We start from the raw sequence: 13,406 nt of genomic DNA on the forward strand, positions 1-13,406 counted from the left end.
TACAGCAACTGCTTATAAAATGTATCGAACGGAATGCATTTCTCACAACTCTGTTGGACTACATCGAAAGATGTTGTGAAATCATAACTCCAATTCATGGTAGAACAAATATAAGGTAAAGTAAATACAACAACAAATACAAGTCGAACAACAACCACAAAGGAATTTGTTTTTGTTTGTAACGTTACTGCCAGTTGTATTTGTAAACAAAACAAGGAAATGTCTATCAATGATTGAAATTTAAAAAACTAATAATTTTTCACATTTGGTTGAATATTTTGGAAAACATGAATGAAAATTCGTTACATTTTCAATTTGTATGTTTCCACATCATTCCACTAAATGCATAAATTCTCGCAGAAAGTAGAATTCTTGCAGAAAAGTTTGGGGTCGCTGGAAATTCATAGAAAAAGGAGAAGCTGTTTCAATGTTTTGTTTTAGAAATCAAAGAAGCACATGTTTATTAGTGCTTTATTTTTTTAAATTTTAACAAAATACCTCACATATTAACAAACGTTGTATCGCCTCTACAAGCGGGTATTTACTGTGCGGCTTATCGTTCGAACTTGGAGGAGGTTACATATCATTGATATGAAGAAGTCTTTTTGGGAAATGGTTTTTTCCGAATGATATATTTTTTTCTCAAAAAATATATGTCCCTAATGTACATCGAAATAGAAATAAATGTATAAAGTGTCATAAGAAATTTGACACTAACGTTACAACCCAGTTCAGTCAGCTGTGTATTGCTGCTACCTTTTCTTATTCTACCATGACATTTTGCGTTCCCGTACACAAAATTTATATGAAAATCTTTTAAGTACAGTACACATTGTCAGTTTTGAATGACGATTTTTTGAAATTATCGATAACTGTGCAACCGTCCAGCAACCACAAAATATTTTGTGGTTGTATGATGAATGACAAAAATGAACGGCCACACTAGCAAGCAACAACAAAGCTGTCATTAAAAACTGACAATGTGTACCCAGCTTAACGACTTTTATAACATTTACGACTTTTACCACTTTATAAAGTACGGGAACAGGCCAATTGTTTTGACATGTCTCTCTCTTTAATTTTGGAAATAGAAACATATAAAAATATATTGAAAATACAAAATTATTCAGAATTTATAGAAAAAATGAATGAAATGTGTGTAGTTAAATATAGAAGATACATTTGAAGGAAAGTCTATTGCTTTTCCTATTCATTTAATGTATATTTTATGTGTTTTCGGTTCAAATTTTCGTAAAAACAATTACGATTGGTGTCGTGGAAACGGGTTAATTCGTGTACGTCATTCGACGGGCGAACAACGTAATTGAAACGCTCGCGTGAACATGACATTAGGTTGGGGATTTTTGTTCCGATAATATCGATAGGCAAAACTATCTATCGATATTTAATTTTTAAAAAATAATCGATTTTATCGATAGTGCCATCGATTTTTTGCCAGCTTTAACGGGAGTACACATTATCATTCAAAACTGACAGTCAGCGTACTTTTAGGACATTTTTCCGGCAAATAACAACTTTTATTTAGCTAAAAACTTTTGAAATACAATATATATGGTATTATTTAGAGATTACAAAAGAAATTTTTCAGTTAGGCTTTGATATTCACGAAATAGACCTCGATGGCAATCAGTTTTGCTTGTCAATGTGTACTGTACTTTATGGAACATGTAGAGCTGGCAAACCATCGATATTCCCAACATTAAGAGCAGTACACATTGTCAGTTTTGAATGTCGATATTTCGCAGTTATCTATAACTGTCCAACCGTCCAGCAACCACGAAACATTTTTTGGTTGCATGATGAATGACAAAAATGAACGGCCACACAAGCAAGCACCAACAAAGCTGTCATTCAAAACTGGCAATGTGTACTCAGCTTTAGATATTTTCGATATAATAGTTTAAAAAATCGATTGCTATCGATATTATCGTTAAGTTGTCATCGCCATTAATTTGGAAATGAAATTGGCGGAAATGGCTACGCTTTTGTTGACATTTTGCACAAATAGTTCACAGAAATCAAAAAGGAGAAAAAAAAACAATTGCTTTTATTTAATAAAAATACATTTTACTTTTTCGAAAAATTTGTACGTGTGACTACCAACTTACTTTCTTACATCCACAAAAGCGAAAAGCCGCGAATTTCTATTAATTTCAATGAATTTTAGGTTAGGGGTTTATAATTCGATAATATCGATAGACAAAACTATCTATCGATATTGCATTTTTAAAAAATAATCGATATTATCGATAGTGCCGTCGATTTTTTGCCAGCTCTAAGAACATGGCTGTGGTGTTATCGGTGAATTTTTGTTATCGATAATCGTATTTAAGAAGACTGTTATCGGTAAAACGTCAAAGAATTGTTTTGTAGCGCGTCGTCTTTGAAAAAAATAAATTCCAAATAATAATATTTATTAAATATATCTAATTTGCATTAAATCAATGCAACTATCACTCTACAAATATGGTGCAGAATAAAAATAATTATCGCATAAAGCTGATGGCTGGAAACAATGTAGTTCTGGTGGAAGCTGACGGGAAGGAGTCTGAGATTTTCGTGCCACAAATTGATCGGAACGGACGAATAACTTTTGTAAATATAATACCACAGAGACGTTGTTGCCAACTGGCCGAGTCTCTACCCAGTCAAATAAATGTTAAACAGGAAAAGAATAATACAAATGGAGATGGTTTCCTGCTTCCATCTTTGGGTACAAGCAATCAAGAGAATATGAGACCACTAGCGAATAGTACTGCTCTAAAGGGAGAAAGAAGGTCTCTGACAAATAATGGAGGCGGAGGAGATACCTTTGGAGGCAGTGCAGCATCATTGCCCACACCAGAACCCTTTAGACGGGCCATACCAATACAAAGAATACAATTACCAGATGATCGGGTAATTAATCTTCCCAAAGGAGTAAAAGTTATGCGTCTCTATCATAATCGTCAGGATACACCGAGCAAGGTGGGACGCTTGGTGAGCACGAATTCTAGTTCGAATGTTAACAGTGTTACACGTGATGATTTCCACAATATATCAAACATGTCCTGCAGCTTTAGGATACCATCAACACCAATTGATGGTAACAAAGCCAATTCCGGTGGTGTTGTGTGTTCCACTCCATTGAATAAACAAATAAACGTTTCCAGTCGTTGCGATAGTTCGAACTCTAAGTGGCGTAAATGTAAGACACCAATTAGAACGTATTCAAGACGAGGTGGCGTAACAAAAAAACAAGATGTTGCGCGAAATTCTGCCAAGAAATTTAATTTCAAACCCACTTATTTGGTTAATCCTACACAGGCCCCTAAACCTTCACATCGAATTGTGTTGCGTAAAAGAAAACTGGTGGTTGATAGTAAGGTGCGAATTTCCACGAGGACATTTAAAAAAATGCAACAGGAGCCGGCTACAAATTCTTTGCCAAAAGCCACACATGGCCCCTCTTCGCTTTCCTTTACATCTTTGCAGAAAAAACGTAAAATACCAATGAGTGCTTTTGATTTATTAACAAATCCTAGCCGTTCATTATGTATGTCGAAACGACTTAAGGAACAATTCCGTAATGGTTGTGTTAACAAGGCTTCATCAACATACGCCAAATATAAGGTTTTATGTACTAACATACCACCTTTACAGAATGATGAAGAAGTTTTGGAATTGACCAGGTTACAACAATCGCATCCAGACTATCGCTCATCTGCTGGGCAGATGACAGAACGAAGAGTCTTAACGGATGGAACTGCCAATATGAAGTTGATACAACAAACAAAAGTCCCGAATCCTGTTGCTATTAGCGTAAACCAAGGAAAACTACAACAAATAAACAAACCATTGATACAAAACCAACAGGTTCATAATGCAAACCAAGGAATTTTGCAGCAAACAAATCGACATGTGATACAAAACCAAATGGCTCCAATTTCAAAAGATGTTGCTATGCAACAAAAGAAACCGCTGGTACAAAATCAACCCGTAGCAAATTCAAAACAAGGAAGCATGGGACAAACAACTGCACAGCCTATGACACAAACCCAAGTAGTTTTAAATACAAAACAAGGAAATTTACAACAGATCATGCAGCCCATCATTCAAAACCAAGCGCGTTCTAACAAAATAATTTTAAAACAAACGAGACAGCCTTCGAATCCAGTTCAAAATTCAAAGACCGGAAATCGACAGCAAATGAGGCCGGATTTGAAACAAAATCAATTGGTTCTAAATTCAAAACAAGTACCATTACATGGAGCGAAGCAAACGGTAAACCAAAACCAGCCTATCCTTAATACAAAACTAAGTCAACCATCTAAATCTTCCGTTGTGCATTATGTTTTGAGCACTGATTAGGTTGATTTAAGATATTTTTTGTAGTTCTTTTATTGTTCGAAGCTATAAGTCATGTAAAATTGTTGAATTTTTTAAATTAATTTACTTTATTCAAATTTATTTTATAAGCCAAAAATTATATTTTTCAAATATATGTTTTATGTAATATAAATATTTTCTCTATTCCTTAAAAATGCATTCATTTAACCATACCGTTTTTGAATTACATTCTTCGCTGTCCACAATATGCGAAGAAGGGCAATTGGCCACAGTATAATACCAGACACATGAATCAACAAACCGAGGATATTTATCACAGCCATACCTGTTGGTGGCGTTAATAAATGAGAAACTCTCAAATAAGTTCGATTTTTCTGAAAAGAAAATAAGTTGATCTTCGAATAAATTCCAAATAGAATTGTACTTAGGCCCTACCAAACTGGCTACACCTTTCAAAAGCCTGCTTATAGACCGCATTAAAATTTTCGTTAAGAACTTGTTCATCCAGTAATTTGCTGGCTGCATCCAAGTCTAAGGTGTCCAGATCATCATAGATGCCGTACTCCCTGTACATGCAGGCCAATAGACACTAAAAATGATCGAATTTATTTAGTTTCAAATATGATTTCCATTAGGTGAGCATATTATTTACATTAGGAGAGAATTTATTTGTTTCCATCATTTTGTCAATACAATTTTCCGATGCGTAAATGGGACGTCCAGTGCAGCATAATAGATATTGCTGGAAATAGAAAACAAGAAGGATATATTACATAAGAAGTCCTTACAAAAAGACTGGTACAGCAGCCATTCTCGCATTTCGCCAGTTTCTTTGAAGTCATTTAACGGAGAGATTGAGAAAACTCACGTTTTCATTCAGAATAACTCATAGCATAATTTATCTGTTTCAAGGCGATAATAGAATAGTCATTTTTATGCTCAGGTGATTTTATTCTATTTACTATTTTCTCGAAGCCTAATGTTGATCTCTATTTTATTTAAATGGTTTTATACATATTATTTTTCTATTTTATATATTAACATTGCAAGACAACCTCATTAATTGTATCAGCACCATTTTCACAATCTTGGCCACTTATAGGAGATAACAGTGTACACAGGATTAAAGTAGCAACAAAGCAATTCCTTATAAAAAAGCTCCGCATTTTTTGACAATTTCTAAAATTTATATTTCCAATGCAACTTTGTTTTCAACGGTAAAGCCCAACTTCAAATGGAGATTTAAAAATCTACTAAACTAATTATATATCCAATGGGAGCACAAATTGGATGACAGAGTAATAGTAATAACAAAATCTTTTAATTTTTAATAATTGGTTAATTAATTGTTATATTTGTTACACTTTTAGACATGCAAATGGCAAATTAGTGATCTGTCGATTGTATTGATAAGTTTTTGTTGTTTCGGCGCATTTACCAGTAATAATAAAAGAAGGCCCACAGATGTGGGTGCCTTGGCATCTGTGGTCGAAGGTACGGCTACAAGCACACAACCTAAACGTAAAATGGAGGAGACAGGGAAGCCTAGGGATAGATTAAACTTGACCCAACCATCAGAGTATGGGAGCGACCCTGACTCCGAATCCGACAGCAACAGCAAAACAAAAAAAATACTACCGTCGTGGAAAACCCAAATAAAGAGGAGGTCCAAAAGATGGTAGAAGAAATAAGCGATAACATCGCTAAACTTACAACAAATAAAGTGCGGTGGACTGGGGCTCAAAGACGAAGGTATAAGACAGCGATGCTCGCCCTCATACTTAAAAGTGTAAACAAACCACACGTATTCTCTCTTTATTTTTGATTTGCCATTGTTTAGCAATGGAAAGAGTACCTTACCACTACTAATACACCAACTTTTCTGAGCATCAATGGTATAAGAAGAACCAGGCGCGGCTTAACAAAAAACAACGGGATGCTCCAAAAGAGACCAATGATACTCCCTCCACTTCCTCGGAAGCGGCGAAGAGGACAAGGTCTCCCGAGGAACAGAATACCGCTAAGCCGAGTAGGTTAGGGGATGTGCAGTCACTAATTGTGACTGCGTCACTCGGAGACCTTCCGGTCCATTGTGATCATCCAGTAGAAAAGAGCTACAGGAAAAAAGGAGATGAAAAAAGGGAGGATAGGGGAAAACATAAAAAGAGAAAGTTGTTAGCGCAGTGAAAGAACGAGTAGAGTACAAGAAAGTTTAAGAGTGGAGTGAGAGTTTTAGAGTAGGAGAAAAATTTATTTTTAATGGTAGGCAGAATAGTTGAATTTATTTCAGGTTGCGCTGTCCCAGCCACTTCGGATTTTTGATGATGTTGTAGATCACAGCAGGCTCCACAGTTGAGTAGAAAGTTAGACACGGTGGGAAGTGAGCACCTACTAACCTATGCCGTCTACCAGCCATTGCTGGACAACGACACAAGATGTGCTCGATCGTATCTAACTCCTCCTCGTCCTCACAGAGTCTGCAGTAGTCAGTAACACCCTCATCCCATTTGTTGGTATGGGCCCTGATGTAGCAGTGTCCAGTAATGACTCCCGTCGTTACTCTAACTTCAGCTTTACTCAGGTTCAGCAGAGAGTTCGTTCTTTTGACTGACAGAGACGGCCATATGGATCTTGCCACAATGCACCTAGGTCCATTATGCCACAATTCACTGGCTCTTTCGTCAGAGAACGTTTTAAAATTTTGAAAGAAATGACAAATGGGTGGTTTGATAGAGTCAGCGATAGCTAGGTCTGTGGACTGCGATCCTCGCCTAGCTAATTCGTCTGCTCTTTCATTACCCAGATAGTCGCGGTGTCCTGGTACCCAGCATAGCCGGAAGCCGTTAGTTAGCGCTCCCAAGGCTGATCTACACTTAAGGACGACATCGGATTTGATGTTGCAGGATTTGATGGCTTTAAGAGCCGCTTGACTATCCACAAAGATAGTCACCGGTTCAAAGATTTCTGCATCCAAACTTTTTATCAATTCCGCTGCCTTCCAAATCTCGAAGATTTCAGCCTGGAAGACACTACAGTTGCTGTCTAGCCTGTAGGTGTACTCAAGAGATAGCCTTTCACAGTAGACGCCAGCCCCGGTACCTTCCACCATCTTGGAGCCGTCTGTATAGAAAGCCAGAGGGGGGTTACTGCGGTTCCAGTCATCTCTACTAGGTATAACGACGTCTATATCGTCAAATCTCAGGACTGATGATATATAGTCGCTCAGTTTTTCGCGTTGGTTCACATTTATGCCTGATTCATTCAGGATACAACCATGCCCATAGGCACAACTGCGCCAGAGATCCTGTTCATGCAGCCGTAGGGCACTGCGAGTTGCCTGACACTTAATGCTGAGACTCAACGGTTTTAAGTTCAGCATTGCGTTCAGAGCAGCCTGTGGTGTGCTCCTTGTGGCTCCAGTTATGAGGATCGAGGCTGCTCTTTGTACCTTATCAAGCCTGCCCGATGTCGATTTTTAGCGCAGTGGTGCCACCACACAAGAGAACCATAGGATAAAATGGGTCTAACCACGGTGTTATACAACCAGTGTATAATCTATGGGCTTAGGCCCCAACTTTTCCCAATGGAATTCTTGCATGAATAAAGTGCAGTCAATCCTTTCTTCGCCCTTTCCTCAGCATTCCTGTTCCATCGCAATTGACAGTCCAGGATAGTGCCGAGGTACTTTGTATCAGGCGAGAGCTGAAGCTGCACTCCATCCAATGTTGGTGGTACAAATACGCCGAGCTTACGCTTTCTCGTGAACATTACCAGTTCTGTCTTGGTAGGGTTTACTCCAAGGCCATTGGCCTTAGCCCAGCGCGACAGCGTCGATAAAGCTCCTTGCATAAGCTTCGAAATGGTTGACGGAAACTTACCGAAAATCAGTAGTACAACGTCGTCCGCATAGGCGACAACTTTTATACCTTGATTGTCCAGGTCCGTCAAAATATTGTTTATAACAAGTAGCCACAGTAGCGGTGAGAGCACCCCTCCTTGGGGGGTGCCTCTAGTTACTGTTTTCCTAATTTTTGTCTCCCCAATGAGGAGTTTATAATTCTGCTTTCTAGCATATTATTTATCCAGCAAGTTAGGGGTTCAGGTGTGTTAACTTTCTTAAGTGAGAGTTTTATGGACTCAAGTTCTACGTTGTTAAAGGCTCCTTCTATGTCCATAAAGGCAGCCAAGGTAAAGTTTGAGTTTTCCATATTCCTCTCAATGAAGCCAACCGCCTCATGCAAGACAGACTCCACAGATTTGCCTTTAATATAGGCGTGTTGTGAGCTGCTTATAGAGGCGGTGTCTACATGACTCCTTATCTCCAAATCGATCAGTCTCTCGAGAGTCTTAAGGAGAAAGGATGATAAACTAATGGGTCTGTAGTCCTTTGGTGCAGAGTGACTAGGTTTCCCCGCTTTGGGAATGTAAGTAACCTTTACCTCTTTCCACAGACCCGGTACATATGAGAGTGTCAAACACGCCCTATAGATCTCCTCCAGGATTTGATATAAAAGCGGCGCTGCAAATTGAAGCATCGCCGGCGTTATACCATCCGGTCCAGGTGACTTATATGGCTTGAAAGTGTTGACAGCCAATTTAATCTTATTTCTGTTAACCACCTTATCAATGAGATCCAAATCCCTAGGCTCTTGAATTTGGAGGTCGTCACATTCATTATTGACGGAGTCCGCATCCTTACAGCCTGGGAAGTGGGTCTGCCAAGAGGTTAAGAGTCTCGGTAGCAGAGTCAATCCACGCACCATTTAGCTTCTTGATACTTCCAATGGATTTAGGGTCCTTGGAAAGTATCCTACGAAACCTAGCTGCATCGTTGACTCCTTCTACTGACTCACAGAAATTCACCCAAGATTTTTTCTTAGCTCGCTTGATCTCAGTCTTGTATTTATTGAAACTCACCTTGTATGAGTCCCAATCAATGTCGAGTTTAGTCTCATGAGCCCTGTTATACAGTCGCCTGGTAGTTTTTCTAAGCTCGCCAAGTTCCTTGTTCCACCACACTGGCTGAGATTTCTTCCCAGGATAGGTTAGTGGACAGGATTCCTTATGGCAACGGAGAAGAACGTCTGTAAGATTTTTTACGGTCCCGTTAAGATCCTCAGCTGTTTCCACATTAATGTTAAGAGCCAGTTGAGAACTCGTTAGTTCCATGTACTTATCCCAGTTTGTTCTTCGCGGGTTCCTATAAGGCATTTGGCGACCCCCGTCCAAAATGACATCAAAAGATATCTTCATATGATCCGAGAAGGAACATTCTTTAGATACCCTCCAATTACATAGGACGGAGTCATCTAGATTAGAGAGGGTTAGGTCGATGACCTCCTCCCTATCCCTAAATTTAAAAGTTAGATCATTACCCCTGTTACATATTCGTAAATTATATGATAAAATAAAGTCGAATATAGACTCACCCCTTTTGTTGGTGTCCTTGCTGCCCCATTGGAAATGGTGAGCGTTTGCGTCGCATCCCAGGATCACGTTACAGGTACCCATCATGTCATCGAGCAACCGTCGGACATGGTGGGTCTGGGGCCTCAAAAGGCATGTATACGGATGACAGCAGTGTGGCCATCCCCGTACCATGCTCCAGCCTAACCGTGCACATGTCACCGTTGCTGTAATTAGATAAAAAGATTAGATTTAAGCTCTTTTTACCTACTATACAAGTCCTCACCCTGTCCCCCTCGGACGTGGCGAAGATGTCGAAATTGGCATTGCTTAGTCCAGAAACCTTATTTTTATAGATATAAAGCTCCTGGACTAAGACAATGTCTACTTCAGAGGTCGTGAGGGACAAGAGTAGTTCAGCGGCGGCTGCTTTGCAATGATGCAGATTGATCTGCAAAATGCGCAGCCTTTGCCGCTTCCCTACCCTTACTGAGTTTCGTGGGGTTGACTCAGTCGAAACCGAACCCATCCTGAACCGAAATTCAGTTTTCCCTCACGTTCTCTAAGATATAACTCCCCAGGGGGGTCTACCGCCACTCTTGCAACTAAACCACCATCCTCGTTACAGGGTGCTAGACTTATTACAGTCCAGCCCGATGTAGTGAGGTTGGGATTTTGCAATCTGAGCATCTTCAGCAGGAGCTCCTTATCCACAGTAGGTGGGGGAATCCACGCTGAAAGGACCTTCCTGGATGGAATATCAGTTAGGGGGACCGCCGCGAGATCAGCTCCTTCCCACAGAGCGCCAAAGCCCTCAACTGTCCGAACAAGAAAGTCTCGTGACTTCTTGTTCGGACAATTAATAACTTTGACACCCTTCCGCAAGAAGGCGCTGCCAAATTGTCAGTCCTCCTGCTCTTCCGGTCCAGAAACTATGGCAGAACGAAGACCAATTTGAAAAAGCAACCAGTGACTGTCGCTGATTCTACCATTCGGGTCAGCTCTGTCGATGATTGCCAAATGAAGGTCTTTATCATCTGCCACTGCAACTGGTCTACTGTATGGCTTCTTGCGTCCCTGACCGCGCGCCTTGGGGTTAACTTTTGCAGAGGAGGTGGATGCCTTCTCTGTACTCGGTTGCTTCCCCTTGGTAGTACGCTCAACAGCCGCCGCATACGAGGTTGATGGTTCAACCAGCTGAGAAGTCATCGTCTTCTTTGGTGAGGGCTGTGGACCCTCGGAGGAACGAACGAGCTTCACAGATTTATTCTGAGGGGCATTGTTCGTTTCTCAAGAAGACGATGTTTCCTTAGCTGGTCCAACCATCTTCCTATTGAGACCAGCATTTCCAGCCGCTTCACCCTTGCCTTTCGGAGCAGAATCGGGCTTTGAGGCAGAGTCCTTCACCGGTCGGTCATCACTAGGGATGCCTGTAGGTTTGGGGGTGCACTCAATAGCCTTTTCCTTTACCTGACGGTTCGGGTTAAGCTTCTGAATAGGTTTAGGCGTAGCACATTTGCCAGAGGCAGTAGGCTTAGCCGGCTCCACTACTTTATCCGGGAGGAAGATTCGATCCACCTGGAGCTCGCGATGAAATTCATGCGGGTAAGTTCTCTCGTACTTCCTTATAAATTTCAGCTTACCCCTGATGAGGTGGACCTCCCTCGCCGAATGCAAGTTCGCATCTCTCCCTACGAACTTGCGAAGATAGGATACAGCACGTTTGTTGTGCCTCGCATTCGATGCCTCTCGTGCAGATGCAACTTTCGAGTCGCTGCCCGTTGTCGGGGTCTCGTTAGAATCCCCGTCGTCGGACATCATTTCTGTTGCAGTCTGCCTTTGAAGAAGAAGAAGCCGAGTAAGAAGAAAAAGAGCTTCCCACACTCGAATGCCCCGAGCAAACCAATTCAAAACCCACACAAAGGAGACAGCCTAAAGAACCCTTCGAAGGAGGGCGAAGAAGTGAGCTCAGACATGAATTTCAAGACCTTCCAGAAGAGGAAGATGGTCGCAGAAAACGGAGCGGAGCCGCCAACTTCTTACTCCAAGGTAGCCAGGAAGTACTACAGGGACGAACAGTGCTATGCAGTGATCGACGCCAGTAGAGGGTCCGGCAGATTGCCAAAAGAACACCAGGAGGCCATCGAAAAAAACGATCGGCGACAAAATATTGGATCACATCCTGAGAAGTGGCCCAATAAACATAATTAGCAGCGAGCTCAATGGGGACTTCCTGAGGGGGACCGACCGCTCTCGAGAAGGTTATAAGTGGAGTAACCACCCCTTGGGAAGGCGGTAAATTGAAGCTGGTGAGGAAGGAGAACGTACCTCACCTGAGACATAGCGCATGCTCGAAGTCTTTGGAAAACAAAATTAGACTTTGGAAGTGAAGAGGTGGGAAGTCTTCCAAAGGGAGGAGAAAGAAGATGGCACTCTCCTTGTGGTGGGAATTGACGACCTCTAACTAGCCAGTCTCTCAAAGACGAAGGGCAGGACGTTCTATATCTGCAACGCAGTCACCTTCAAGACTGGGAGGGCAAGAGTCGGAGAGGAGGAAGATGTCCAACCACCTAGCCGGGAGAAAAACCTACCGAGCGAAGACACAGAGGGAGACGAACCCATCAGCGCCTCCCAAGAAAACCGTCTACTGGAGACCAATGATTGAGGTCATCCAGATCAACCTCCATCGGAGCGAAACGGCAACTCATGCGCGGATGGAGAAAAAGAACAAAGGTAATATACATATAGGTCTAATCCGGGAACCTTGGACAGTGAAGAACAAGGTCTCTGGATTGAACCATATAAATTATCAACTTTTCTACGCTAGTACAGGTAACCGCCCGAGGACCTGTATTATAGTCCATAAAAATGTATGCTTTCTTTTCTCTCCAGAGTTGTCATCGTCGGACGCCACGGTATTGAAGCAAGGGAATGGTAATATATACCTAGCGTCTATATACCTACCGTTCGACTCCCCGACATTACCACCTACGTCGGAATTGCAGCAGCTGGTGAGGAAAATCAAGCAAACAGGTAACGAAGTACTAGTAGGTAGCGATGCTAACTCACACCACATTTCGTGGGGTAGTACTAACACTAACAAAAGGGGTCAAGCCCTTCTATATTATTTGAATACTAACGACCTAATAACTCAACGTAGGAAATAAACCTACTTTTGTTAACAGAATTAGGGAGGAAGTACTAGATATAACAATATGTTCAGAAAACCTAATAAACGAGGTACATGACTGAGGGTCTCAGATGACCACTCCTTCTCTGACCACAGGTATATTAGGTTCAAAATATCAAGGCCACCGCCAAACCCGATAACATTCCGTAACAAATCCAAAACAAACTGGACTAAGTTCGGAATTAAATTAGAGTACAGACTAGGGCAAGGAGAAGATGAGGAATGCCTATGTAAAGAGGACATTGACAGTATAGTCAACAAATTAGCCCAAGCCCTGGTAAAGTCTTTCGAGGATAGTTGTCCCCTACGAGAAAGGAAGTCTGCCTACGAAAAACCCTGGATGACAGGGGAAATTCGTAACAAAGGCAAAGAGGTCCGTAGACTTTACAATAGGACAAAACGAAAAAAATTAGCTGTATTCTGGCACAACTACAAATCAAAACTAAAAGAATACAACAAG

General features: G+C 41.1%; 2 protein-coding genes across 2 annotated transcripts; one reads left to right on the forward strand and one right to left on the reverse strand.

Annotated features, from left to right (window-relative positions):
* Positions 1 to 2,366: 2,366 nt before the first annotated feature.
* uno (univalents only) lies at positions 2,367 to 4,544 on the forward strand. Its single transcript, XM_073955096.1, has one exon. The coding sequence runs from the start codon at positions 2,488 to 2,490 to the stop codon at positions 4,369 to 4,371; it is 1,884 nt and encodes a 627-aa protein (XP_073811197.1). The 5' UTR covers positions 2,367 to 2,487; the 3' UTR covers positions 4,372 to 4,544.
* Positions 4,439 to 5,635, reverse strand: LOC141386510 (uncharacterized). Its single transcript, XM_073955099.1, has 4 exons — positions 5,406 to 5,635; positions 5,003 to 5,092; positions 4,786 to 4,939; positions 4,439 to 4,724 (listed from the first exon to the last, which is right to left on the reverse strand). Exons 1-4 carry the CDS (start codon positions 5,514 to 5,516, stop codon positions 4,531 to 4,533), a joined length of 549 nt encoding a protein of 182 aa, XP_073811200.1. The 5' UTR covers positions 5,517 to 5,635; the 3' UTR covers positions 4,439 to 4,530.
* Positions 5,636 to 13,406: the final 7,771 nt, after the last annotated feature.

Source organism: Musca autumnalis, unplaced genomic scaffold, assembly GCF_047663935.1.
Source record: "Musca autumnalis isolate F117 unplaced genomic scaffold, ASM4766393v1 scaffold_5, whole genome shotgun sequence".
NCBI classification, from domain to species: Eukaryota; Metazoa; Arthropoda; class Insecta; order Diptera; family Muscidae; genus Musca; species Musca autumnalis.

Excerpts from the sequence above, each read along its gene's own strand:
- uno (XM_073955096.1), top strand. The coding sequence starts at position 2,488 with ATGGTGCAGAATAAAAATAATTATCGCATAAAGCTGATGGCTGGAAAC.
- LOC141386510 (XM_073955099.1), bottom strand. The coding sequence starts at position 5,516 with ATGCGGAGCTTTTTTATAAGGAATTGCTTTGTTGCTACTTTAATCCTG. Across the intron at positions 4,940-5,002 it reads CAAATAAATTCTCTCCTAAT|TGTCTATTGGCCTGCATGTA; the intron begins GTAAATAATATG and ends GATCATTTTTAG. Across the intron at positions 4,725-4,785 it reads TGAAAGGTGTAGCCAGTTTG|AAAAATCGAACTTATTTGAG; the intron begins GTAGGGCCTAAG and ends TTTTCTTTTCAG.